Source organism: Callorhinus ursinus, unplaced genomic scaffold (assembly GCF_003265705.2).
Source record: "Callorhinus ursinus isolate GAN/ISIS: 27379988/994484 unplaced genomic scaffold, GSC_fseal_2.0 scaffold1, whole genome shotgun sequence".
Classification (NCBI taxonomy): Eukaryota; Metazoa; Chordata; class Mammalia; order Carnivora; family Otariidae; genus Callorhinus; species Callorhinus ursinus.
In genome coordinates this window covers 10,798,525-10,825,040 of record NW_027397063.1, presented here as the reverse complement: position 1 = coordinate 10,825,040, position 26,516 = coordinate 10,798,525, and the positions used below count along the sequence as shown (strand labels likewise).

The 26,516-nt window shown below is 38.3% G+C and overlaps 1 protein-coding gene across 6 annotated transcripts in view; it reads left to right on the top strand.

The window, feature by feature from the left end:
- The window catches only part of JAM2 (junctional adhesion molecule 2), a 60,664-nt gene extending 34,189 nt beyond the window's left edge, over positions 1 to 26,475 (top strand). The window contains exons 3-11 of one of the 6 annotated variants that reach the window (XM_073891601.1): positions 5,101 to 5,208; positions 7,980 to 8,132; positions 9,788 to 9,990; positions 12,260 to 12,359; positions 17,119 to 17,226; positions 18,999 to 19,014; positions 21,680 to 21,722; positions 24,134 to 24,224; positions 24,715 to 26,475. In XM_073891601.1, the coding sequence (XP_073747702.1) occupies positions 5,101 to 5,208; positions 7,980 to 8,132; positions 9,788 to 9,990; positions 12,260 to 12,359; positions 17,119 to 17,226; positions 18,999 to 19,014; positions 21,680 to 21,722; positions 24,134 to 24,196 (794 nt within the window). In that variant the 3' untranslated portion in view covers positions 24,197 to 24,224; positions 24,715 to 26,475. Of the gene's footprint in view, positions 1 to 5,100; positions 5,209 to 7,979; positions 8,133 to 9,787; positions 9,991 to 12,259; positions 12,360 to 17,118; positions 17,241 to 18,998; positions 19,015 to 21,677; positions 21,724 to 23,362; positions 24,082 to 24,133 lie in introns of those variants that run through there. The other 5 variants (XM_073891597.1, XM_025872633.2, XM_073891610.1 and 2 more) reach the window with 5 other exon arrangements.
- The last annotated feature ends 41 nt before the right edge of the window (positions 26,476 to 26,516 follow it).

The window sequence follows — 26,516 nt, the reverse complement described above, 5'->3', positions numbered from 1 at the left end:
CAAATTTATGTTTGGGAGTGATGTAGGGCTATGGAGCACTTGAAGCGGGAGATAATCAGACCTGGACAAGGGGTTGAAAAGGAGACTAGAAAGGCTAAAAGAGGGATCACACATTGAGAGGATGAGATGGGCCAGGACTCTGTGAGGACAAAAGAAGTGAATTGCCCTCCTTTGTACTTTCCTGAAGCTTCTCACTGTTGGGCCCAGTAGGTACCATGAATATACATCCCTGCTCTCCCCCACCCGCCGCCACGCAGGCCCTATGGCATGATACCTCAGTTAGGATGCCGAAGTTAAATTCTACAGTCTTACATTACTTTTAAAAAAAAAATGTATGGAGGCAAAATTCACATAACATCAAACCAGCACATTCACGTGAATGGGTCAGTGGCATTTAGTACATTCACAATGCTGTGTAACTACCACCTCTGTCTAGTTCCAAAAACTTCCAGCAACTCCAAATTAAAATTGTGTACTATTTACATTACTTTTTAATGTGTACTTTATTTTTAATATAAAAAAATCCTTCTATAATTTATTGCAATCAAATGTTAGTCTTATTCCTGAGTAAGTATTTTCTATTTTTATTTTTTTGTTTCCCCTCTGCTCTTTTAAATTAAGAATTATAGGGGCACCTGGGTGGCTCAATCCGTTGAGCGTCCGACTGTTGGTTTCGGCTCAGGTCAGGATTTCGGGTTCCTGAGATAGAGCCCCACATGGGGGGGTGGGGGCTCTGCGCTCAGCGGGAATCTGCTTCTCTCCCTCTGCCCCTTCCTCCACTCACGTGTGCACGTGCTCTCTCTCTCTCCCTCTCACACACACACAAATAAAATAAATAAATCTTTTAAGACAAAGATTTATATTTTGATCCTATTTTATATGTGCCCCAGTCGTTCCAACTTGGCTCTCCTTAAAGCAAAAATAAATTTCTATCTTCTTCCACATTTTAGTTGTAGCATATTTCATGCAATGACTTGATTTTAGTTAAAGTGTAAAATATCTTGTGATTTGTGTATATGTGTGGGTGTGTTCCACCTAATTCATTTCACTTTTTTTTTCTCTTGTCTCTCTGATGTCAACAAATCATGAATTAATTCCTTCTTTGCAGTACTGCTGTTTTGTATCACTTCCCACAGTGGTGCCAAGAACAGAACAAGACTGAAGTGATAGCAGCTTTGCTAAGCTTATAAATTATATAAGCAGCCTTTATGCAGAATGTCCAACCCTGTGAGCTATAAATCAGGTTAATAACATGCTTTTCTTCACAGAAGTAATTTCTTGGTAATTCTTCAGAGCTGTGTTGGTCGTGTCAATTCTATTTTTGCTTATATAAGATTTTGATGATTTTATACTTGAGCACAGAGGCTAACATCAAAAGATAATAGCAGTACAGAATCCTAGAAAAATTAAAATTCACAGTGATTTCTATCGATGTGATCCCTAAAAGTGACTATTTTGCTACATGAAAATAGTTATTGCTAATACGCTTTTTCTAAACAAAAGAATCATCTTTCCTTGACCCAAAGGAAACATATTTTGGGGAATGAAATGATCATCATAATAAAAAAAACTTGGTGCATTTTATGCGTTCGTATGCCTTGTTTTGAGAAAATATGATTTATGTCTGTATCCTATCCTTTGCTGTCTCAAAGGTAACGGTTTTAGTTCAAATTTGAGTGATTCTTAGGTAAATTTGGGTTGTAGAAAGCAGGGATTTCTATCATGTCAAGGCATACTTACAACTACAACTAAAAGAAGTTTCTCAGGGGTGAAAGCAATAATAACCACTGATGGAGCACGCACCATGTACAAAGTACCACACACACCCAAGTGTATTGATATATTACCTCACTTAAACTTCACACTAGCTTCATGAGATGAGCACTGTTATATTGTTTCTTTTTACAAATGTGAGTATAGGGACGCTTGGGTGACTCAGTTGGTTACGCGTCTGCCTTCGGCTCAGGTCATGATCCTGGAGTCCCGGGATCAAGCCCCACATTGAGCTCCTTGCTCAGGGGAGAGAGCCTGCTCTCTCTCTCTCTCTCTCTCTCTCTCAAAATAAATAAAATCTTAAAAAATATATGAGTATAACATTCAAAAACAGTTAAGTAATTTGCCCAACATCACACACATAGTGTATGGCGGAGGTCCAACTCCAAAAGGCCATGCCTTAAACTACTACCTTATGGGATAATAACCCTAAGGGCTACATACAAGATTATACTGGTCGTGAGCGTTGCATTTTAACTGAAAAGAGAGAGGAGAGTCCATGGTAGTTAGCTTCTCAGTTCATCTGGTTCTTTATCCTCAGATGTTGACCCCATGATTCCAGCTGACTTACTGTTTCTCCCAGTTCCAGAGGTCATGGTGTTGGCACCTTCAGATGGAGGCACTGACCGTGGCCTTGCTTGGAGTAGTCCCAAAGAAACACGTGGTGAATTCCAATTTCGAATTCTACGAAATTTGTACTCAAATTCTAAGGAATTCTAATTTCTTTTTTTCAGTCTTTGGTCAAATGGCACTCTCTAAATGAGTTGAGCTCTGACTACTCAGGTGTTTTGTAATTGAAAACCAACACTCCTGAGCTACTCTGCTTTATTTCCATAGCACTCATTACCTCCCAATGTAGCATTTAATTCACTTTATGATATTTCTTGTGTGCCTGACTCCCCCTGCAAATTGTGAGACCTGAAAGAACAGAGATCTTTGTTTTGCTCACTGATATAGCTCAGGAACAATGCTGGACACACAGTAAGTACTCAACAGTTGGATGACTTAGACCATCTCTACACATCCTCCATGGTAACTGTGAGTGAGGCAAGAGAATGGTGTCACTGCATTTAGGAAAACCATTGGTTTCGTTTTTGAATATAATTTCTGCAGAGGTTTTCCATAGAGCAATGAGGACAGAAGTCAAATCTTCTTGGTGAAAAGGGCTCTGTGTGTGTGTGTGTGTATGCCTGTGTATGTAGTTAAATATATGAAACAATGTGAACAAGTACAAATTTATTCCTAAGACCTGAGCGTATGGGCTAAAAATGAGTGTGGGTGTGTGTTTAATTGTTGGAAACCCAACAAAATACGGGAAGGAAACCTATCTCAAACTCAAGACTCCGGAAAGTCACCACCCATTCTCCTTAATCAACAGAACAGAACCGTGTTTCCTCAGACAAGTCCCTCAGCACACATTTGTCTTTGTAGCATAATTGTAAACATGTCTGTAAAATGATGTCTCTTTGTCATGTAAAACCTGCTCTAAAAACTTTAGGCACCCTTGAAAACAATTTTGTGGGTTTTTTTTCCCCTTGCCTTTCTTTTCTCTGTCCTATTTTCTGTTTTCCATTACCTTGTATTCTGTTTCTGTATTTCTAGCAATGTGTGTGGAACTAAAAGGAAAATTAGAAACTACATATAACAAAAAGAAAAACCACAATTCTATCATGCAGAAATCATCACTGGGTTAATATTTTCATACATATTTTTTGGCTTTTTGTCCATATCTATGTGTATATTAATAAAACCTGGGATGATACAAGTATTGCTCTCTAATCTACCATATCATATAATACCCTGAATTTTTTTATTAACATATAATGTATTATTGGTTTCAGGGGTACAGGTCTGTGATTCACCAGTCTTACACACTTCACAGCGATCACCATAGCACATACCCTCCATCACCCAGCCACCCCGTCCCTCCCACCCCCTACCACTCCAGCAACCCTCAGTTTGTTTCCTGAGATTAAGAGTCTCTTATGGTTTGTCTCCCTCTCTGGTTTCGTCTTGTTTCATTTTTCCCTCCCTTCCCCTGTGATCCTCTGCCTTGTTTCTCAAATTCCACATATGAACGAGGTCATATGATAATTGTCTTTCTCTGACTGACTTATTTCGCTTAGCATAATACCCTCTAGTTCCATCCACGTCCTTGCAAATGGCAAGATTTCATTTGTTTTGATGGCTACATCTGAATTGTTTTTTAAAATGGCATTAAATCTTTAAAAATAAAATCTTAAAAAAATAAAATGGCATTTAATCTGCTACATCAGAATCAGAGGTATGGAAAGGATTTTGAACCTCCTCTAGTCAAAGATGTGTGCTTTTGGGATCAAACTGAATGCATTGTGGGAAAAAAATGTCTCAGAAACATGAAGATGACACTCTAGAGAGCGTGACTGAAATGTACTTTAAAAATATTTACAACCAGAGGTTTCCTTTTGGCAACTCAAAGCAGTTGGCCAATAGGTACTGGACTTCCCTCCCTCCCCCCAGTCATCTTGTTTGGACAGTTAAAAGAGGGGGTTCCTTCGGAGGTTCCAAGAATTCTTTAATGGCATAACTACAGTAAATTTCCTGCAATAAAGTGACTTAAATGCGCTACAGTGAGGCAGTTAAACTTGATGCCAAGATTAAATCTTCTCATAATTTATCTGGATAGAGATAAGGATTAGGAACCCATGATTTAGTAGAAGATCATATCGGGTTCGTACCAATATATCCATAGAGAGGCTTATCAAAGAATGGGTCTGAGTGAGAATGTACATGTTGAAGGAATGTTTGTGGATCCCACAGGCTGCACTGAGTGCCTTTCTCTGTTTACCTCCATAGCGCTCATGGCACTATGAACAATGGAACAAAATTACATTATCTTATTTATCTCTTCTCCCAGGCTGTAAACTCCCTGACGACTGAGACTGGGAATAGTAAGATAAATGATAAGTAATTGACCATGACTGCCATTTTTAAGTTACTTACCATGTCCAGGCATGTGTGCTTTGCATGTATTACTGTATTTGAAGACTCACTACAACACTACGACATACTATCTTAATTCACAGATGGTAATTGAGGCTCAAGAACTAGGGTCAGTAGCCTAGTGTCATGCAGTTATTATGGAGAAGAGCTATAATGCTTTCAATTCATCTTTGGGTTAAGCCAACATGGTGCCCATTAAAGTAATTTATGAATGAATGAATGAAAGAATGAATGAATGAATGGAAGTATAAAGAAATAGCTTAAGGCTGTTTAAAAAATTTACTTAAGTAAAATATAAATTCATAGGGACAATTAGAAAACAAGTATTTTTGTTGTTGTTCTTAGAGGTTATTTTAGCCTGTAAATATCCAAAGAAGACCATTTCCTCCAGATTAGAGTGGAAGAAACTGGGCCGGAGTGTCTCCTTTGTCTACTACCAACAGGCTCTTCAAGGTAAGAAGCTGTAGACTTGATGAGGTGAGAGCAAGAGAACACCAAGTGCAGCCTGGGTTCTTTAATTTACAAATGAGAACAGGACAGGACTAGTTACTGAGAATGTGGGTTTTTTAAATCATTTTATTTTGTTTTATTTTATTTTATGTTATTTTCATCGTGATAAGTATACTCTTAATCCCCTTCTTCTATTTCCCCCATTCCCCTACCCACCTCCCTCTGGTAGCCATCAGTTTTTTCTCTATAGTTAAGAGTCTATTTCCTGGTTTGCCTCTCTCTCTCTCTCTCCCTCTCTCTCTCGCTCTTTTTTCCTTTGCTCACTTGTTTTGTTTCTTAAATTCCACATATGAATGAGATCATATGGTATTTGTCTTTCTCTAACTTATTTCATTTAGCGTAATACCCTCTAGCTCTGTCCATGTTGTTGCAAATGGCAAGATTTCATTATTTTTATAGCTGAGTAACATTCCATTGTATATTTATATACAATATATATATGGGCTGCTTCCATAATTTGGCTATTGTAAATAATGCTGCAGTAAACATAGGGGTGCATGTATCTCTTTGAATTAGTGTTTTTGTATCCTTTGGGTAAAAACCCAGTAGTGCAATTCCTGGATTATAGGGTAGTTCTGTTTTTAATTTTTTGAGGAACCTCCATACGTTTTCCATAGTAGCTGTGCCAGTTTGCATTCCCACAGGGCACAAGGGTTCCTTTCTCTACATCCTCACCAACACCTGTTGTTTCTTGTGTTTTTGATGTTAGCCATTCTGACAGGTGCTAGGTGATACCTCATTGTTTTGATTTGCATTTCCCTGATGATGAGTGACGTTAATCATCTTTTCATGTCTGTTGGCCATTTGTCTATCTTCTTTGGAAAAATGTCTGTTCATGTCTTCTGCCCATTTTTTAATTGGATTATTTATTTTTTGGGTATTGAGTTGATTCAGTTCTTTATATATTTTGAATACTAACCCTTTATCAGAGACATCATTTGCAAATATCTTCTTCCATCCCATAGGTTGCCTTTTAGTTTTGATTGTTTCCTTCACTGTGCAGAAACTTTTTATTCTGATGTGGTCCCAATAGTTTATTTTTGCTTTTATTTCTCTTGCCTCAGGAGACCTATCTAGAAAACTTGCTACAGCCAATGTCAGAGAGAGCCTGTGTTCTCTTCAAAGATTTTTATGGTTTCAGGTCTCACATTTAAGTCTTTAATCCATTTTGATTTTATTTTTGTGTATGGTGAAAGAGAATGTGTTTTGTAAGTGTGAGATGAAACCAGCAATGACTGAGACCTAGAACACAATCACCACGAAAATGGAACAGAGAACAGAAGAAGGTGAACTCCATGGAGACCCTGGACCCTTCATGTCTCAGCTCAGCCCTAAAGGATGTAAAATGGAATGGTTCTTGCTGGCCCAGTAGATTAAACTCTTGAGAGAAAGGAAAAAGAGATGATGTGGAAGTGAGATGAAGGGTCACTGCTCGGTGGTAATAATTTTACCCTATTTCCATATCACCATCTAGAAAGCTAGGCCATCACTAAGAAGCCTATGCAGTTAAGACTTAGACTTATGGCAGGGGAAGGTAAATACAACTACCTTTAACCAGTGCTGTATTTTAATTCTTTGTTATACATTTCTTTCCACTTACTGTTTTTCCCGTTGAATATATAATGAGCTTTTAAAGTATTGATAATAATGGATAAAATGCTATGATGTGTGGTATTTACCTCAAAATAATTCATTGTTTAGATGTACAGATGGAATAGGATAGGCCATGCATGGATTACTGTTATCACTGGGTGATGAGATTTATTTTACAATACTCTGTAATTTTTTATGTGCCTGAAATTTTCCATTATAGACATTTTAAAAGTTGCAAATATAGTTTAACAAGTATAAGAAGCATGGTATTATTTTAGAATGCTATGCATCACTTTAATTTTAAAGAATTAAACACATGAACAAACGTCCAAAGTCCATAAAAAACTTAAAATACCCCTCTTGTTCTCATCGGTCAAGATAAGACCGCTGTGGGCTGCAGGGCTGTCTTTGTGTGAATTTTCTACTGTTGCCAATATATCACCTGAATGTTCTATAAAACGCTATTTTAATTCTGTACATATTACTACCAAAAACTAATCAAAAGAGTGTTTTTAAGACCCCTTCACCTTTTCTTTTGTGGCAGTATGATGTGGGCCACCGCACATAAAGTTACTGTTCCAGCTAATTGAACTAGATGCTGCAGTGTCTTCTGAAGGTGGGAATGTTTGTATAAGCCTATTAGAAAGGGGATGAGGCAGGAATGAGGACTGAATCCTCTGAAATATGAGAATATTGAACTGAATGTTCTTTTGTGAACTGTACGTCATTCTAAAAAACAAGAAGAAATTTGAAATAGCAGCATCTGCATACAATGTTTTGAGTTTTTATTTTTTATTTAAATTCAATTAGCCAAAATATAGTACATCATTAAATTCAGATATAGAGTTCAATAATTCATCAGTTGCGTATAACACCCAGTGCTCATCACATCACGTACTCTCCTTAATGCCCATCACCCAGTTACCACATCCACCCACCAACCTCCCCTCCAGCAACCCTCGGTTTGTTTCCTATACTTAAGAGTCCTTTATTATTTTTTAAATTGAGTTTATTAATAGGAAAATAAATGCCTTCGTCACTGAATGAAGTGACTTGAGGAAGGTAGTATATAGAAAGTTATTTGCACTGTTATTAACATCATTGTCTTCTTTTTCTAAAAGGTGATTTTAAAGATCGAGCTGAGATGATAGATTTCAGTATACGGATCAAAAATGTTACAAGAACTGATGCTGGGAAATATCGCTGTGAAGTTAGCGCCCCATCTGAGCAAGGCCAAAACCTGGAAGAAGATACGGTCACTCTAGAAGTCCTAGGTGTGATGTGCTTGTATCTGTGGGATTACTGTTCCTCACCCTCATCCCCATCCCCCAGGCAACCTGGCACCCCAGTCAGGAAAGTTCTAGAAATCACCAACACCACTTTCCCTGTAAAATCTTGGCTATTGCCCTTTTTCACCTCATTTGCCGCTGAAAGTTTACTCTTACAAATTTGTTCTGACAAAATCTCTTTTCATTTCAGATTAAAGTAAATCTTAATGGGCCTATCTTGTACATAGGAGCCTTTCCCCTAAGAGTTTATTTTTCAGTACCTTTCAGTATGTGCAGTCTATCTCTTACCGTATAAAATCCTAACACATGAGATGACAGAAAAGCAAAAAAACAAAAAAGCAGGCCAGGGAAAGTATTAGAAGTTATTTGGTAGAAAAGAAAAGAAGAGAAGAGGAGAGGAGGGGAGGGAAGGGAAGAGAAGAGAGAAAAGAAAAGAGAGAAATTATTTGGTAAAGAAGGGAAATTAGTATTTATTGTGCAGCTAGTATGTGTTAGGCTCTTAATTTTGCTTAATTTTTCACTGACAACTCCATTTTTATAGATGAGAAAATAGAAGCTAAATGATTTTCCCAAGTCTACACAGCTAATAAGTGTCTGGACCAGGATTTGGATCCTGGTGGGATTAACTCCAAAGCCAATATATTTAGCTACTATGAGAATCATTGATAGATATTAACAGCTCATGTTGACAACTGGTGGAGGAACATGATCTTTTCTTCTCCATCGATGTTAGTATAAACTGCTGATCATAGAGAGTAAAATTAACTCCTCTTCCTTTTTCTATATAACCCAGGGTCTTTCTAAAATACTAGTGATGCACTAGTATAGCAGAAATTTAACTCAGAAAACCCTGCAGAAGATTCCACTGGTGTATTAGTCTTCTGTTGTCACATAACAGATGATCACAAACCTAGCAGCTTAAAATACCACCCATTTATTGGCTCACAGTTCTGTAGGTCAGTCCACCTCGACAAGGCGGGGCTCGCTGCCTAGGGTATCATAAGGCTGAAATCAGGGAGTCAGTGGGCTGAGTTCTTGTCTGGAGGTTCTGGGGAAAGTCATTCTCCTTGTTGGCAGATTTCAGTTCCCATGGCTGTACAACGGAAGACTCCATTCCATGCTGGCTGTGAGCTGGGGGCCACACTCAGCTCCTGGAGGCACCACATCCCTTGCCACGTGACCCTCTCCATCTAGAGTCCAACAGAAGCATGTTGAGTCACTCCTGTGCTCTGAATCTCTGACTTTCCCTTCTGTGACCACCCACAGAAAACAACTTTTCAAGGGGTCATGGGCTTAGGTCAGTCCTACCTGTGTAATCTCCCTTTCTTAAAAGACAATAGATTTGGGACCTTAGTTACATCTCCAAAATCTCTTCAAAGTAGTACCTAGATTCGTGTTTATGGGTCAGGCCTGGAAATGGCATAAATGACATTTCCCACATGCCATTGGCCAAAACTCATGCATATGACCCCATCTGGGTGCAAGGGGGCTGGCAAATGTGCCCGTGAAGAAAGGAAGTGGATCTCTTGAGCAAGTAGCCAGTCTCTATCACAGGTGTCCAACAAGCCCATCTTAACATGGCTGTTAAAATCCTTGTGTAGCTTATAAATAACCAATGCCATTTGACTTCCCTCCGTCAGTGGCCCCAGCAGTTCCAACCTGTCAAGTACCCAATTCTGCTCTGAGTGGAACTGTGGTAGAGCTGCGATGTCAAGACAAAGAAGGGAATCCCGCTCCTGAGTACACATGGTTTAAAGATGGCGTCCCTTTGTCAGAGAATCCAAAACTTGGCTCCCAAAGTGCCAACAGCTCCTATACAATGAATACAAAATCTGGAACTCTGGTAAGGTCATTTCAAGCGTTGGTCTCATAGTTGTCTTATATTTGGAGAAGAAAAATTATTAGAACTAAAATCATGGAGAAGAGAGGGCTGATACCATTTCTTACGTGGAGAGAGGAAGGGGCAGTGGGAAAGATGGTTGTCCCTGCCCAGGGAAGTGATGGAAAAGGTACTACCAGAGATGGGAAGACAATATAGAGAACTAATAATAATAATTTTAATAAATTTTTAAAAGATTCATTCTTTCACTCTACTAGTATACAATAACATTTAAAAACTAGACCCTCTGGTTAATAATAAAGCATATTTGATAAAGTGGCTAAATCATAAAGCATATCGGTGGATGTGGCTCCTTTTTTTTAAGTTTTTTTCTTTTTTTAGAGTTTTTTTTTAAGATTATTTATTTATTTATTTGACAGAGACACAGTGAGAGAGGGAACACAAGCAGGGGGAGTGGGAGAGGGAGAAGCAGACTCCCCTCTGAGCAGAGAGCCCGATGTGGGGCCCGATCCCAGGGCCCTGGGATCATGACCTGAGCCGAAGGCAGATGCTTAACTGACTGAGCCACCCAGGCGCCCCTGGATGTGGCTCCTTGAGGAGGACCACACTTCCGCCCTTGCAGCACCAGCAGGCTCAGTCAGCAGGTCCGATAGATTTTACACTGAGAACTTGGGCAGAAAAACTGCCGTCACACATTGCTATATTTACTTTTCAAATTTATTTTTTCTCAGAGTAGGTGATAAAAGCCCCAAGGCAAGTTTGATATAGATGCACTTTCCCCACTTAGCCACAACCCTTGAAATATCTTATGATGTCAAAGGGATGCACCAGGGCAGAACAAGGGTGGGTTCTTTCCTGAGAAATAGGCAACAAAGACTCCAGTGTATGGATGACAATGACTTCCTTTTAATTACCAGTTATGTCCTAGTAGATCATTTATGGTTTTAGTCTAACTTACCGTTAATACTTACCCTTGGCCTTCATTCCTGGTGAATATTTTTATAGTCTGGCTTTTGGGACAGTGAGAGAGGATTTCATAAAGTGAAATACACGAGGGGAAACTTTCTGTCCCATCATGGTAAAGTATACAGAAAGAAGGGGGATGTAGGTAGTGGGTAATGACAAGTGAGAAAGGAAAGGGAGTTAGTAGATCAAAACCTGGCTGCTTTTAGGAACATGTATTGCCTGAGGATCCAAGACAATGAGGGGGTGCTCTTTAGAGATTCATGGCTGTCACGGCTGCGGTCAATGGTGACCATGGCAGTATTGAGGGTGTGACAGGAGGGCACCAAAAGCATGATTCTGGGCACCCCTCTCTCCCTCTGTGCTGGTCCTGGCAGGATCCTTTAAGGCATTCATGACCCACTGCATCCCCTCTGTCCCTGCCTCTCTCCTAACTAACTTCCTCTCTCCCTCCCTTCCCTTCCTTCCATCCATCCATCCATCCATCCATCCATCCATTCATCCAGCCATCCATCCATCTTTGCTTCCTTCCTTCCTCTCTTCCTTCCTTCCTTCCTTCCTTCCTTCCTTCCTTCCTTCCTTCCTTCCTTCCTTCCCTCCCTCCTGCCTTCCTTCCTTCTTCCCTCCCTCCCTTCCTTCCAGAAATTCACCAAGGGGATAAATCCACTAATAACACTTATGAAGCCTGTTACACCAAAGTCTTACCTTTCAGTTGTTTTGGCAGAGAGTAGAAGGAGCAAAGGTTAGACCTTTATCCTTTCAGAATTTTCAAAAATTCCACAACTGATAGAATTTTTAATCCTATAAGCTAAACTGATTAAGATTTTCCTCGACCCTCTGCTACTTCCTGGTAATAGCTCTGACCCTCTCGAGGAAGTCTTCATCATTTCCTGCTGTAATGAACTCACTTGTGGCTGAGAAAACTGCATTAGCCCTTTCAGGCCAAGGAGGCCTTCCTTTACAAATGGTGTTTCCTGGGAATTAGAAATACTGACAAAACTTTAATACTACCATGTGCTGTAAACTTTAAAATGCCCATCACCTTCCTAACCATACCACTTCCTCAGTAGCACAGAACAAAGACACTTCCCCATACATATTTAAGTCTTTCTCTGTCAAAATAAACAGGAAGCCAAGCCTACCCCTTGAAGGCATGGCAAAGTTTTGAATTCACAGTAAAGACATCAAGTCCTAAGTCATGAAAAAGGAGAGACCAACTTAATACTAAAAATCAAGAGACATGGTTACTTGAGGATCTACTTACAGATTTATGGCTTAAAATATATATTTATTTTCCTTCCACAAATAGCAATTTAACACTGTTTCAAAACTAGACAGTGGAGAATATTCCTGTGAAGCCCGTAATTCTGTTGGACATCGCAGGTGTCCCGGGAAACGAATGCAAGTCGGTAAGCATGAAATATTGGGAGGAACAATGGTTTGCGGTCAGAGCGCGCATGTACTTGGGGACGGGAAGGAGCAAGGGGTAGGATTGTGCCTGAGTGATTGGAAGAATAAACCAGAGGGAATGTTTAAAATTAGCTTGACATAATGTGTTGTAAAAAGCAAACATGCTGTTCTTAGTCCATGTCCCAAACAAGCCAAGAATATTTAGCACTCTACTTTTCAAGTTTTTGAATTTTTCAAATCATTGTTTTAAAAATATGCTTGTCTGGGCAATCTTCTTTCAAACAGAAGCTAAGAGTCTTGTAAATTGCTCAGGGTCAAGGATTTGGTATGGAGTTCAATTTCCAGCTCTGTCACTTACTAGCTACATATTCTTGGGCCAGTTATTTAACCTCAGTCTCCTCAAAATAGAAGTAGTAATATGCTATCTTTATTGGGCTATGGCTCAATCAGTAGAGCATGTGACTCAATCGCGGGAGTCGTGAGTTCAAGTCCCACATTGGGAGTAGAGCTTACTTAACAAAAAGAAAAAATAATTTAAAAGAAAAAAGAAACGGACCTATCACTGGCCCAAAGGGATAAGTTTTCCAAAAAAAAAGGAAGAAAAAATAATTGATATTTGAAAGTGTTAGAATAGCACTGGCATATTGTGAACACTTTCAAGAGTTGGCTATTTTAGTCATTGATAATTTTTTCAATCCCCTAAAATACAGTGCTTTACTTATCCCAGAGTGGGCTCTCAAAAAAGACATGTCAAATGTAGTTATGAATCTCTATTTGCTATAAAACATAGCTGCCATATATTTCACAAAATAAGCTTCCTAGAAGTCAATAAAAGCAGACTCAGGAATCTTTTCAGATTATATGAGTTTCAGAGCAAACATGTTTTTTTCATTTCGTTTTTAATAATTTGGTTCAATTCTCCCTTTGTGAAAGCCCTGTGTTTTGAAAAAGACTGTGTAATAGGGCCAGCTGGAGATGGCACCTGTGGGGTTAAAAGTCACTCAGGAAGGCTGCAACCTGAAGCAGAATACCCACGGCCCCCCTTGGTTCAGGAGCTTGTCCTCATCTTTGTTAGGTCAGAAATTCATGGTTTCAATGTGCTCAGAGATATGCAGATCTATGCACACTAATTTGTGCTGTTCATGTACAGTTAAACTCTTGGCATTATTTTTTAAGTAAAATATAATCTTATTAGACCTCAGAATGCTCTAAAATGTAAGATATTCAGTAGTGTATTCTAATTTCCACAAGTGTCTTTTTAAAATTCAGGGATACATATTATCCACCCAATTCACTCAAGTGTTGATAGTTATAGTCAAACATAAGCGTTTGCTTAAAATACCAGAAGGTATCCCTCTTAGTGCTCCTTTGGAGTTATTAGAAAAATTCATCAGAACATGTTTAAAATTAATGCATTGATACAGGGTTTTCCTAACTTCATTCATTCATTCACATACTACCCTCATGTTCTTTTACTGTAACCTTATACCACCTGCACTATTTATTCTTTCTTTAAAGGGTCCCATTTAATTTCAATGCCTAATTTAGCCTCATCTCAAGAAATGATATCTGTGATGTCATGGTCTTAACATACTAGTTACATTTTTTCCAAGCATGCAGTAAATAAAGAACAGTTAAAATTTAATACTTTGTGCTTTGCTAGTCTTACCACTTTAATTTGATCACTATTTTCACGTATCTACTCTTTCTGTATAAGTTGGCTTAAAAGTTAAAATTCGTTCATTCAATGCTCATCCATTGATCTTAGATGTTTCATGCCCTTGGGTTGAGATTTATATCTTTTGATACATAAGAATTCATGAAATCGCATGTCAAGTTTCCTTCGTGAGTTAGCACCAATAACTTATAACCCAAACCAGAATCTGTTCTAAAGAAGCTCTTTTTGAAGTATAGAAAGAAAGTCAGTCATGGATCTGATGATTATTCCCAAGCTGCCCACTGTAAAACTCCCAGGAGACCCCACTCATACTTAGCATTTTAACAGTTTGGTTCCTTTCCTTTCAGTTAGAATAATGATACCTTCCTTTTATAGTGCCCCTTTTTTTTCAAATAAAAAAATATTTTTGTACATGTTGTTACATTTTCTCTTTAGTGTGGCATAAGGCAGTTATAGAACTTACTCAGTAACTCACAGTCAATGGCAAATAGCATGAAAACAACTCAGCTCTAACTTACAAGGCTTCTTCCATTTCACTGAAAAAAAGTAAAATAAAATTTATACCATAACTTACAGGATAGGACAGTTTTTTTATTAGAATCTGCCTTTAGGTTGAATCCTTCATAGATGTCAAGTTCATTGACAAACTATGGGACAGATTTTTGTCCAATAATAGCCCTAAGATTGAAACCTTCACAGATGACTACTACAAAGAAAATAGTAGGTACAGTTTGGTTCTGTAATTATTAACTTAATTTTGCCTTAGATTATGATTGTTTTAGATTTTTCCCTATTAACTCCATTTTGCTTTAGATTATGAAGAATATTATGGCCTTTTTTCCCCTGTCCACTATTTTTTTAAGTAAATAAATAGCTGGATCTCAATGACCTCTCAATGCTTAAGCAAAAATGAACTGAATTTTTTTTGTTGTTTGTTTGTTTTTAAGATTTTACTTTTAAGTAAAATCTATACCCAATGTGGGGCCTGAATTTACAACCTTGAGATCAAGAGTCACGCGCTCTAACTGACTGAGCCAGCCAGGTGCCCCTAAAACTGAACCGAGTTTATGCCAAGCAATAATTAATGTTTTCTACTCTGGTCAAATTGCTCAGCCTTCCAAAAGAGGTATTCAATTTTCTTTTGTAAAAAAATCAATTAATATTTCAGATTTATGAGAAAATTAATAACCCTTGGCATTAGAAAAAAAATTTTGAGACCACAAAGTTTTATGATAAGCATACTCACTTAAATAATATTTCTTAAAAAAAAATCTTTCCCAAAATGTGCAGTGCTTTTAAATACCTAAAATTACTGTTGAGAAAGTGCTACCTAATATTTTCTCCAAATTAATCACACATTAATTAATACTTGCTTTTAAAAACAAGAACCCTTTTATTATGCTAAGCGAAATAAACCAATCAGAGAAAGACACGTATCATATGATCTCACTGATATGAGGAATTTGAGAAACAAGACAGAGGATCACAGGGGAAGGGAGGGAAAAATGAAACAAGATGAAACCAGAGAGGGAGGCAAACCACAAGAGACTCTTAATCTCGGGACACAAACTGAGGGTTGCTGGAGTGGTGGGGGGTGGGAGGGATGGGGTGGCTGGGTGATGGACATCGGGGAGGGTATGTGCTATGGTGAGCGCTGTGAATTGTGTAAGACTGATGAATCACAGACCAGTACCTCTGAAACAAATAATATATCATATGTTAAAAAAAAAAAAAAGAGAGGTAGTAGGAAGGGAAAAATGAAGGGGGAGAAGTTAGAGGGGGAGATGAACTATGAGAGACTATGGACTCCGAGCAACAAAATGAGGGTTTTAGAGGGGAGAGGGGTGGGGGGATGGGTTAGCCTGGTGACGGGTATTAAAGAGGGCACGTACTGCATGGAGCACTGGGTGTTACACACAAACAATGAATCATGGAACACTACATCAAAAACTAATGATGTAATGTATGGTGACTAACATAACATAATAAAATAAAATTAAAAAAAAACAAGAACCCTTTGAGGAATTGTTCCTTTAAAAAGTATAGGTAATTTATATATTAATCAATACATAGGAAGTATCCAAATGACAGAAGGGTGTGGCTCATGAAATCCTGAAGGACAAGCTGGAGAAATGTGACCCAGGTTAAATATTTAGATGGATGGATTCACACAGTTGGATCCCATACCCAGAGGGTGTAATAAATTCTATTATATGAAGGGAGGTGTATAATAGCCTGTTCCATAGTTCTTTCCCTAACAAAGTCATAGTCATCATTTTAATTAATGCTTTGAATGAGGATATTTTTGATGCTGTTTCCAACTACATAAATATTGATCTTGGAAGATTCATAATCTAATTCTTGGACAACAGAATCAGTATCTGAGAAAACCTTGCAGGTTGGTCACATGGTAGTGATTTCAAATGTGGGTCCAAAAAATCCAGTTGTATTAGGTTAGAGGAAAGATGACTTGATAGCAACAGGAAAAAGTCTTGGGGAGTTTAGTTAATTTTAAACTTAATGGGATGACAGTTTAATGGCATATATGTATGTGAGTGGGTATGTGTATGTAAGTACACACACACAAGCCCAATTAAATTCAAGAAAGATGTTTCCAACTCTTATCTTATAGAACAAGAGTGGCATGGCTTTCTTTGGGGCTGAATGAGTTTTCCATTATTGGTAAAATTGACACAGATGATGGTGTAGAAGAATTTTGAGTAGAATTGGGGGTGTGTGTAAGTTGAATACTTGACCTCACTGAACTTTGAAGATCATGATATTTAATCCTTTGAGGTATTATCTTCCCAAGTGAATGCAAGAGAATACCATACACGTTATTTCTGAATCATGGAACTTCTTTCAATTTAAGATTCTTGCAAAACTTAAGTCTGTTAATATTTTCAATCGATTTTGAACCTTGTCCTGGAATGAATCAGTTGAACAGGCTTCAGCAGCATGAAACTATCCATGTTTATGGTATAGCTGCCAAGGGGAGCTTATTTGAATTTTTCAATTTAATAACTACATCTGTCCATCTCTTTGGCCCAAATTCATGCCTGGTTTATTTTGCATTCCAGATGATCTCAACGTGAGTGGTATCATAGCAGCTGTAGTGGTTGTGGCCTTAGTGGTTTCTGTTTGTGGCCTTGGCGTGTGCTATGCTCAGAGGAAAGGCTACTTTTCAAGTAAGTGAGTTTCACTCTTCTTCACTGGACAACTTCCTGTGGATGTAGAGTTTTCTTATGAGACCTTGTTTCTCCTAATTAGCTCTAACAAACTCTAGAGTATTTTTCCTTGCTTTTTCTGCAGTAGAAAATGTCCCAAGTGACATGTAGGTGAGTTATGAAGCACCTTGGCAAACAGAGGGAGAAAAGGCAGAGTTTCCTCATGTCAACATTCAGGAAACACCACAGACTATGTGGGAGGCACCTTGGGATGGCATAATGGGGTGATACTGATGGATAGTCAACGTACATGGATATTTATAGTATATTGGCATGTATTTAAGGGCCCTTTAAGTTAGGAATTATATATCTCAAGATGTAAATTGATTTCCAGTTTTATCATAAGTCTCATTGAAATAAATCAGTGGAACATTTTATCAGTGTAAAACAGTGGAATGTTGAATGTCAACTTTAGCACAACTGTATATAGGATTGTTCAATATAAACTAGAAACCTGTAGTATTACAGTTGCTTCTGGACAAAGTTTTTAATTCTTTGAGTTTAGACCTCTTATAACTCCAAACCCCCATTTGATGATAAAATACATTTGTTATGAATGAGATGAAAAATAATGATGTTTTATTCTCTTAGTGTATTTCTTTACTCCCAGTCTTTAAAATCATCTGAGAGCTCAAAAGCTGCAGAACTACATCGAGTCCATTGGGAATAATGTACAAAGCAGAATGTTTTCATACAATAGTAAATCAATTTATAGCATAAGCAAGTTTTAGACCCATTGTTTTACAGTGAACATTAATTTTAGAATTTAGGTTTAAAAAAACATACTAACATAAAACTTAACCTATAAATAGATATTCAGTGTCATAAAATGTTTCCATGGCATTGTTTCAGTAATATTCGCTATAATTAAGAATAGCTGCTCTGTGAATTAATAGCTCTTTTCCTTGGTGCTCCAATCTTAGTCTAGTGTAAATGTAACTTTATGAATGGAATCCAGCTGAGGCCCCCTGCTGGTCACTAGTGAAAGTACAGACAGATAAGATTACTCCTGCAAAATTCTTGTCATCCTTATCTCTACTTGCAAAGAGTATCTGAGTATTTTTATCAGAAACTTGGTAAACACATTTTTCTTAAAATACTGAATTAATTAAAGAGTTGGCTTGGGTATTAGGAACTCATTAGTGAAGAATATTACTCCCATCCTCAGCTGGCAGAAAATCTATCCAAGGGGATTCATTTTCTTGAACTTGATTTCAGACAGGAGTTGGCAAACTATGACCAGTGGACCAAATCCAGCCTGCCACCTGTTTTTCTGTGGCCCACAAGCTAAGAATGGTTTTTACAAATGAACATTTACAATCTGTTTGATAATAAGGAACACTAACTTTGAATCCCAATTAAGAGAAATGTTATCTCCCTGTCAACAAAAGAATTCTCTTTTTCTAATTAATAGACCTATACTAAAGGCTTTGATTATTATTATTATATTTTGAATTTTATTAATAAAAATTTTTGGAAACTTGGTCTCTCTTATTATATAAGTACCTACTTAATATCCTCAATTCTACCTCTTGGCCCAGACAAAGCCTAAATATTTGCCTTGTGGCTCTTTACAGAAAAAAGTTTGCCAACCCTTGATTTAGGAAGTACAAATGTCACCAAGAGAGAAACAAGACTGAGTAAAAGAAATTAAGCCTACACTTGCTTTTATATGAATATGTATCATACCGTATTAACTCTTGCATTAATGATATATACTTATTCTTTTGTAGAAGAGACCTCGTTCCAGTAAGTATACTTTTCTTAAATGCATGCCTTTCCCCCACCTTAGCTAATTTTCTGTTAATCATCTGTTTAAAGTCAAACATGGAAAGTTGGGTTATTTGTGAAGGTTTTATCCTATGGGAAATGACTCAGATTCATCAAGAAATACATCCCACTTCATTCCTCATGCCTGTCAATGTTGTTTAATTACCTAGAGAAGACATATAGTCACTAATTTGACACTGTAGGCACTTCCATAGTACTACTTTAAAAAATATATTTGTTGTGTTTTGCTAAATTAAAAATTTTCAAATAAAATTTTACTGAACAGCCATTTTCACATTGAATTGAATACTTACTTTGTGCCCAACACCTCCTAGAGAGTGGCAGTACAACAGTGAACAAAACAGGCCACACAACTCTCTGCCTCATGGAGCTTATATAGAGAAAGGTGGAAAGTAAAAACACTTAGGTAAACTCTACAGTATGTCAGACTGTGATAAGTATTGTGGAGAAAACTAAAGTGGGTAAGAGAATAGAGAATGCACAGGGTAGGAATGGAGATTGTCCTTTAGGGTGGTTAGGTGGTTCATTCACAGTGATGTTTGAGAAGGACCTGAAGGAGCAGAAAGAGCAAATTAGGCAGATACTCATGAGAAGAGCGTTCAAGCAGAAGAGAAAGAACAGATGGAAAGGTCTAGAGGCCAGGCACACCTGGAGTAAGTATCTGAGGCACGTTGAGGGGATTTGGTGTGGCTGAAACGGAGTGAGGACAATGGAGAGAAGGGAAGAGTGCACAAAAGTAGTGGAGGCCAGATTACATGGAGCACCTTCTAGGCAGTGGTGAGGAGTTTGACTTTGATTCTGAGTAAGATGGGAAGTCATTGGAAGACTTTGAGTCAGGGAGTAATATCCTGTTACTTAATTCTTAGATGCTCACATTCACTGCTCTGTTAAGAACCAACTATAAGGTAGCAGAGTGGAGGAAGCAGGGAGACCAGTTAGGAAACTACTCAGTAATTATCCAGCCAAGAGAAAATGGTGGCTGGTTCCAAAGTGATGGTGTTGGAGATGTGAAGTGATAGGATTCTGGATACATTTTGAACAAGTTACTGATTGGTTGGATGTGGATGTGGGAGAAAAAGAGAAAAATCAAAGAGAGCTCCATGGCTATGGGAAGAAAGATGTTACCAATTACTGAAATGTTTAAGACTTTGGGAGGAGCAGGTTTGGGAGCATTAGGAGGGAAGGTCTGGAAAATTTGGGAATTTTAATATTTGAGACGCCAATTAGGCTTCCAAGTAGAGATAATTAGTAGATAACAACATATATAAACGTGGGGCTTGGAGAAGTAACTAGGATTAGCAATTTAGGAATCATTGGTGCATGAGATCACCAAGTTTAGTAGATAACCAAGATATATAAACATGGAACTTGGAGAAATAACTAGGATTAGCAATTTAGGAATCATTGGTGTATGAGATCACCAAGTTTATGTGCACTTGATTTGTGACTGTGCTTCCGGTGTACATAGAAATGGCAGACCCAACGCGGGGCAATGGGCATTCCTTTCTACTCTCAGCGGCCTTAGCTGCCATTGATTTCCTGTTCCTAGACTTCCTGCTCAACCCTGGTCGCTCAGTCTAATCCTATCCCAGTACAAGTCCAAAATGAGCTCCAAGTTATCAGGACTGGCAGTAGCAAAGGGGGAGAGTTCAGAAAACAGGGTTGCCTGATGGCATAGCTATCCCACATCCCACCCCAGGCAATTGTGAGGACTTCCACTTTTATTGAGGAAGATGGAAAGTAATTGGAGGGTTTTGAGCAGAAGAGAGCATCACTACCATGGGGAAGATTATTCTTTTCTTTAATCACATTGTCTCTTAGGTAGGTAGGAATCTGGGAGGCAGTATCTTTACTCCTAGACACATCTCCTGCCATTTGTCAAATCCATGGCCCTTAAAATTTGTTAGATAATGAATTGGGTGTTATATTAATTTGCTAGGACTGCGGTCACAAAGTGCCACAGATGAGTAGCTTAAACAGAAATTCATTTTCTTACAGTTCTGGAGGCTGCAAGTCCAGATCAAGATGACAGCAGGGTTGGTTCCTTCTGAGGGCTGGGAGGGAAGATCTGTTCCAAGCCTCTCTTTGCTTGGCTTGTACATGATCTTCTCTCTGCTTTCACATTGTCTTCCCAATGCCTGTGTCTGTGTCCACATTTACTCTTCCTTATAAGGCCAGCAGTCATATTGGATTGGGGTCCACCTAATGACCTCATTTTAATTTAATTTAAAGACCTTATCTCCAAATACGGTCACATTTTGAGGTATTGGTGGTTGGAACTTTAGCATGAGTTGTTAAGGAAGACACAGTTCAGTCTGTAACAGATGACTAGAACCTTAGTTACCATGTAAAACTTTCTTTCCGTGGGGAAAAAAAATGAATTTTGATTATAGTGCTCAAGTTTTCAAAGTGCTAAATGTTAAAAAATTGCTAAGTGAAAAGCAAGTCTCTGTTTGCACATCCCAGAGAAATCTTTAGCCCCAGGCTACAATGAGATACATAGGGCTTCACAGGCTGATACTTTGTTATGTGGCTTTCTCTGTGGAATATTGTCTATAAATATAAGAAATTCAGTTAGGCTTGCTGGCATGTTTTAATATTGTCTTTTATATTCCACAAACAGGAAGAGTAGTTCTGCATCTAAAGCCACCACAATGAATGAAAATGTGAGTATTTTTAAAGCATATTTATAGATCAGATGTGTTTAGGAAATAGGGCAGGGGAAATGAAATAATTGTACAGAAAGTGATGGATTTTCACTTTTAATATACTTTGTGCGAGAGTCTACGACTGGTCCTCAGAAGGAGGTGAGTGACTGTTAGCTTCCATCCTCTGCCTGGAATGGTATGATAAAGTTGCCTGGCACTTGTAGAGCAATGGGGCTTTGCCTACCATTATTTTTCTCATGATGTTTGCTATCATTAGCCTCCTTAGCATCATTAGGTCTGGTGTTATCAGCTCCATTTCATAGATGAGAAAATTAAGATCCAAGTTCTCACAGGATCATAGTTGTGGGGCTGGATCCAGGCACCTGGATTCCTGTCAGCTTGCCCAAGCAGATGGCTTCCCCCAGATCTATGATTCCAGGACTCTCCTTTGGTTATTCAGAGAACTTGGAAAATTTAGGAATATGGAATATCCTCCTCTGCTATTGCCGAAAGGAGTATTTCAGAACTCCCTGAAGGGATACAATAATTATCCAATTCAGATGGTTTAGGCAACATAATTTGGACCCTTGTGTACTTTTGCATTTGTGAACACTACAGTGAAGCAGTAGATACCATCGTTGCTCAGATTTTGTAGCTCTTTGGATGGATATTCAACCTTCTGGATTTTTTTCAGGAATATGAGAGGTAAGGGAGGAAGGTTTCCAGTGTTTTTGGAGGTCTAAGCCCTTTCTTGAGAAATGGAACACTGGTTCTCTGAACTCCTTGGCACTCAGTGGCAAGGATTCTCTTAGATTTCCTATGTAAAGCTCGGGGTAGGCAGTGGACACTGGTATTTTAAACACTTGAGTGACTCTAATGGACACTAAATTTACGACCCATTTATTGTCCCATAGACTTTTTTTCTGTCAAAATTTGATTTTTTTTAAATTGTCTACTCCAGAATCTCTCACAAGTCATTTGATTTTGTAGTTTACTGCACCACAGTCGTATTAAATTCTTTCATTAGCAGATAAGCAATGTGTGACTCAGTCATATTTGTTCCTACAATTTATAGAAAACACTCCTTAAATGTGGAACAAAGTAATCTCATCCTTCCAAACAGTAGGAGACACTTTGCGGCTGAGTCGGAAGAGCAGAAACCTTTTATTTTTTCATTGTCTTCCTCTTGGTTGCTCTCATCCACTGAGAGGTCAAGCCTTCCATTCTGGTTTTGCCCTAGAGCACAATTTCTCAGTCTTGGCATTATTGACAATTTCTCATCATTCTTATATTGTAATTTCCCTTTTGAATTCTTACATAGTGAACTCTTACGTTCATTATATATGAATTTTGCGTAGTTTCCTTTTGGGGGAGCTGTACTGTGCATGATAGGATGCCGAGCAGGAGCATACACCAAGCAGATAAGATTTCTCCCATTCTAATTCTCACTCTGACTTCTTTACTCTTTAGGCAAAGTTTCAGAGACCTCGTCTCCTAGTATTTATTTAATTCCCCATAAAATAGATTTAGTTAACTATATGCTGGTTTTTACCTACCAATTCTCATAGTGCACGTAGCTTTATACTGATAAAATTTATATATTTCTTTAAATATGAATTAATACATTATACTTAAACTTGTTTTTTTCCTTTTCCTAGGATTTCAAGCATACAAAATCCTTTATAATTTAAAAGAATTCCACCTTTGAGATACACCAAAACCACAGTTGTTACACAAGTTATTAAAAGATTATAAAACTCTGCTTTGTCTTACACTTGCAAAGAGGTACATGAGGAGATGAATTTGGTATTTCGTGATAATTTTTATGATCATTAAATTACTTGAAATTGTTATTTTAAACAAATAGTTCTGTCAGCACCTAAATAAAATCCAGTCTGGCTTCTTACCTCTGGACTAAGTTAAAAGAATCACAAAACTTTGTAAGATTCTGGGATTTATGAAATGTTAAATGTCCTAACTCCTAGAGAAACTTACTAAAATATATGATACTGATTGTGAAATTAATCCACAGAGCATGAAAATACAAACTGTGTGCACCCTCTGTGCAGGAGTCTGATTTAGAGGGTTCAGAAACTACTGACAGACGCAAAAAGGAACCTCTAGTCTCATTTCTACCAGAATCCTCTTTTCTCCCCTAATACAATCCTTACTCCACTGCTCATTTGTCACTAATCTATTCACAGAAGGGAGGTAGGAGGAGTGGGTCTTATTCCCAAGGATTTGTACTTTGTGTTTATTTTTATTTCTGGGGAACCAAAAGCAACATGAAGAAAAATACCTAATGACCAGAGCTCACTCCCTTGGCGTGTGTCATTGATTTTTTTCATTAAACGTAATTTTGAGAGTCAAACACAAACCCAAGTGTCTTATTTCACTTGAGTTGTTTTTTGCTCTTTCCTTCCTCTAAGACCCCTTTGAAGAGGATCAGGGACCTTGACCTCAGAACTCATCACTGGACCCTCCACACATAACCTTGCAGATACCTTTCTCTGCCTGATGGTAACTTCATATCGATTTTCAAATAATTTTCTCTGAAAACCATGCAGTGAAATTCTGGGCTGGGCCGAGTCCCTTGCTGGCCAATCCTGCTTATTGCAGAGCTGGGGATATAGAGAGGAGAAGGGACTGTGCCCTACACCTGTGCCCTGCTTGATACATAGAAGACACAGGAGAAACACTGGCTGAAATGAAAAATCGGTCTCATCATCTGGTTTCTCCACTGATTAATCATAACGGCGTCCAAGCTAGGGTTACAGAGTGAAAATTCTAATGATCCGTGTAATAGTAAGAGCAATGAGACTGTGTTAAAAAAGCATAATCTTCTATAACTTAGTGTGCTTATTCAATTCATGTAAAATATGGGTGATAAAATATGGGTAGGGGATTTCTAGTTCTGGGCAAATCTGGATGAAAAGGTTACTCACAAAATTTGTCAACTTTGAGCATGGTTAAGCTGCTTTTAAAGGAGTCCATTCTTTTTTCCCCTCAGACAAAGCAAGTCCCAGGATTTACTGGACAAACGGCTTAAGCACTAGCATGTACCTGGACACCACACCAGGTCCCTGGGAAGATGCCTGTTGTCAGACTATACCTTGTGCCCCACTTGTCTGTGGCACTGGGTGCTTCTCACCAGACTCCTTCCAACATTTTCTATAAAGGGCCAGATACTAGATATTTTAAGCCATACTGGCCTGTTACAACTACTCAACTCTGCCTTTGCAGCACAAAAGCAGGCATAGACAATAATAAACAAATGGCATGTTTGTGTTCCAATAAAACTTTATTTGTAAAAACAGCAGGCACAGACAGGATATGGCTCCTATACATGGTTTCTCAACTCCTGGTGGTGAAGCACGAGAAAAACACCTGTCTATAAACTTTTGCAAAAATTAAGCTAAATGTTGCTCATGCTTTGATTTGCTTTGGTATGAGGAATGCTTTCTTCTTGCATTGCCAAGTGTCAAGAGTATATGTGAGTCTCGAAGTTGGCCCTTCAGTGGGTGCCTGGGTGGCTCAGTTAGTTAAGTGTCCGACTCTTGATCTCAGCTCAGGTCTTGATCTCAGGGTTGTGAATTCGGGCCCTGCATTGGGTTCCTTGCTGGGCTTGGAGCCTACTTAAAGAAAAAAAAGAAGAATAAAGATGGCTCCTCAGGCATACCTACCATCACATAAGATCAATTTCTTCAATTTAAATGACACAAATCTATATTGTGGGGAAAAACACATAGTGCCTTAGCTTTACTAACAGATGAAAGCTTCTGATCCACTTGGCTAGAGGATTCATCTTATAAAGTATTAACATATAACACTTTCTTTGAGTTAAATATATATTATACATTATCTTAATATATTGTATGTAGCTAAGTAGAAATCGTTGTGTGGAGAATACCTTCTCCCACACAAAGGATACAATATAATATTGTGCTCAATATTATATCCACTTGTGTCTGGACTTGTGTTTTCCATTTGCTTTTGAGGGACTTGAATATTAACAATTGGTAAAACCTCATTATAATTCATAGAGCATTTTGATTTTATTTTCCTGCAGTGAAGTTGTGTTGTATAAGGATTAGGGCTCTGAAATCTCTAATAGCAACTTCTGTTTTAATTATCATTGTTGCTTTTGTAACTAGATTTAATTTATTTTTAGTGGGAGGTTTAACCTAACTAAATGTGGAACAATTGTTTTAGTACAACTTTGCAAAGAACTTCCTTCATCTCACGAGTGCTTTTGTTTGATTAAAGGCTACATTAACAAAAAAAACTTGTTCAACTTTTTAGACCCATTTAACTGGTGCAGGGCAAGAGTCATCCACCTATTGTTCAGCAAAACCCGGGAAACTACACCCTCTACCATCTGTAGCTACAAGGCTAGCTCTTTAGCTGCTTAAGATTAGAATCTCATCTTTCTCTGGATGCCTGCCAACCTCTCAAATGCAGACGAAAATGCTCTGCAAAGAAAAAGTCAAAACTATTGAACATTTTATATATGTCTGCCGGGGGCAGACGGAGGTGAGGGTGTATACAATCTCATTCATCTCAACGATATTATATACCACGAGGCACCTGCGTGGCTCCCTCAGTTAAGCGCCTGACTCTTGATTTCGGCTCAGGTCGTGATCTCAGGGGAGTGAGATGGAGCCCCGTGGAGCCTGCTCAAGATTCTCTCTCTTCCTGTCTCTCCACCCGTCTCCCCTAGCGCGCGCTCTCTTTTTCTCGCTTAAGTAAATATATATTTTTTAAAAATAAAGCTGGTCATGTCATCACTGGCAGACAAGGAATCTGAGACTC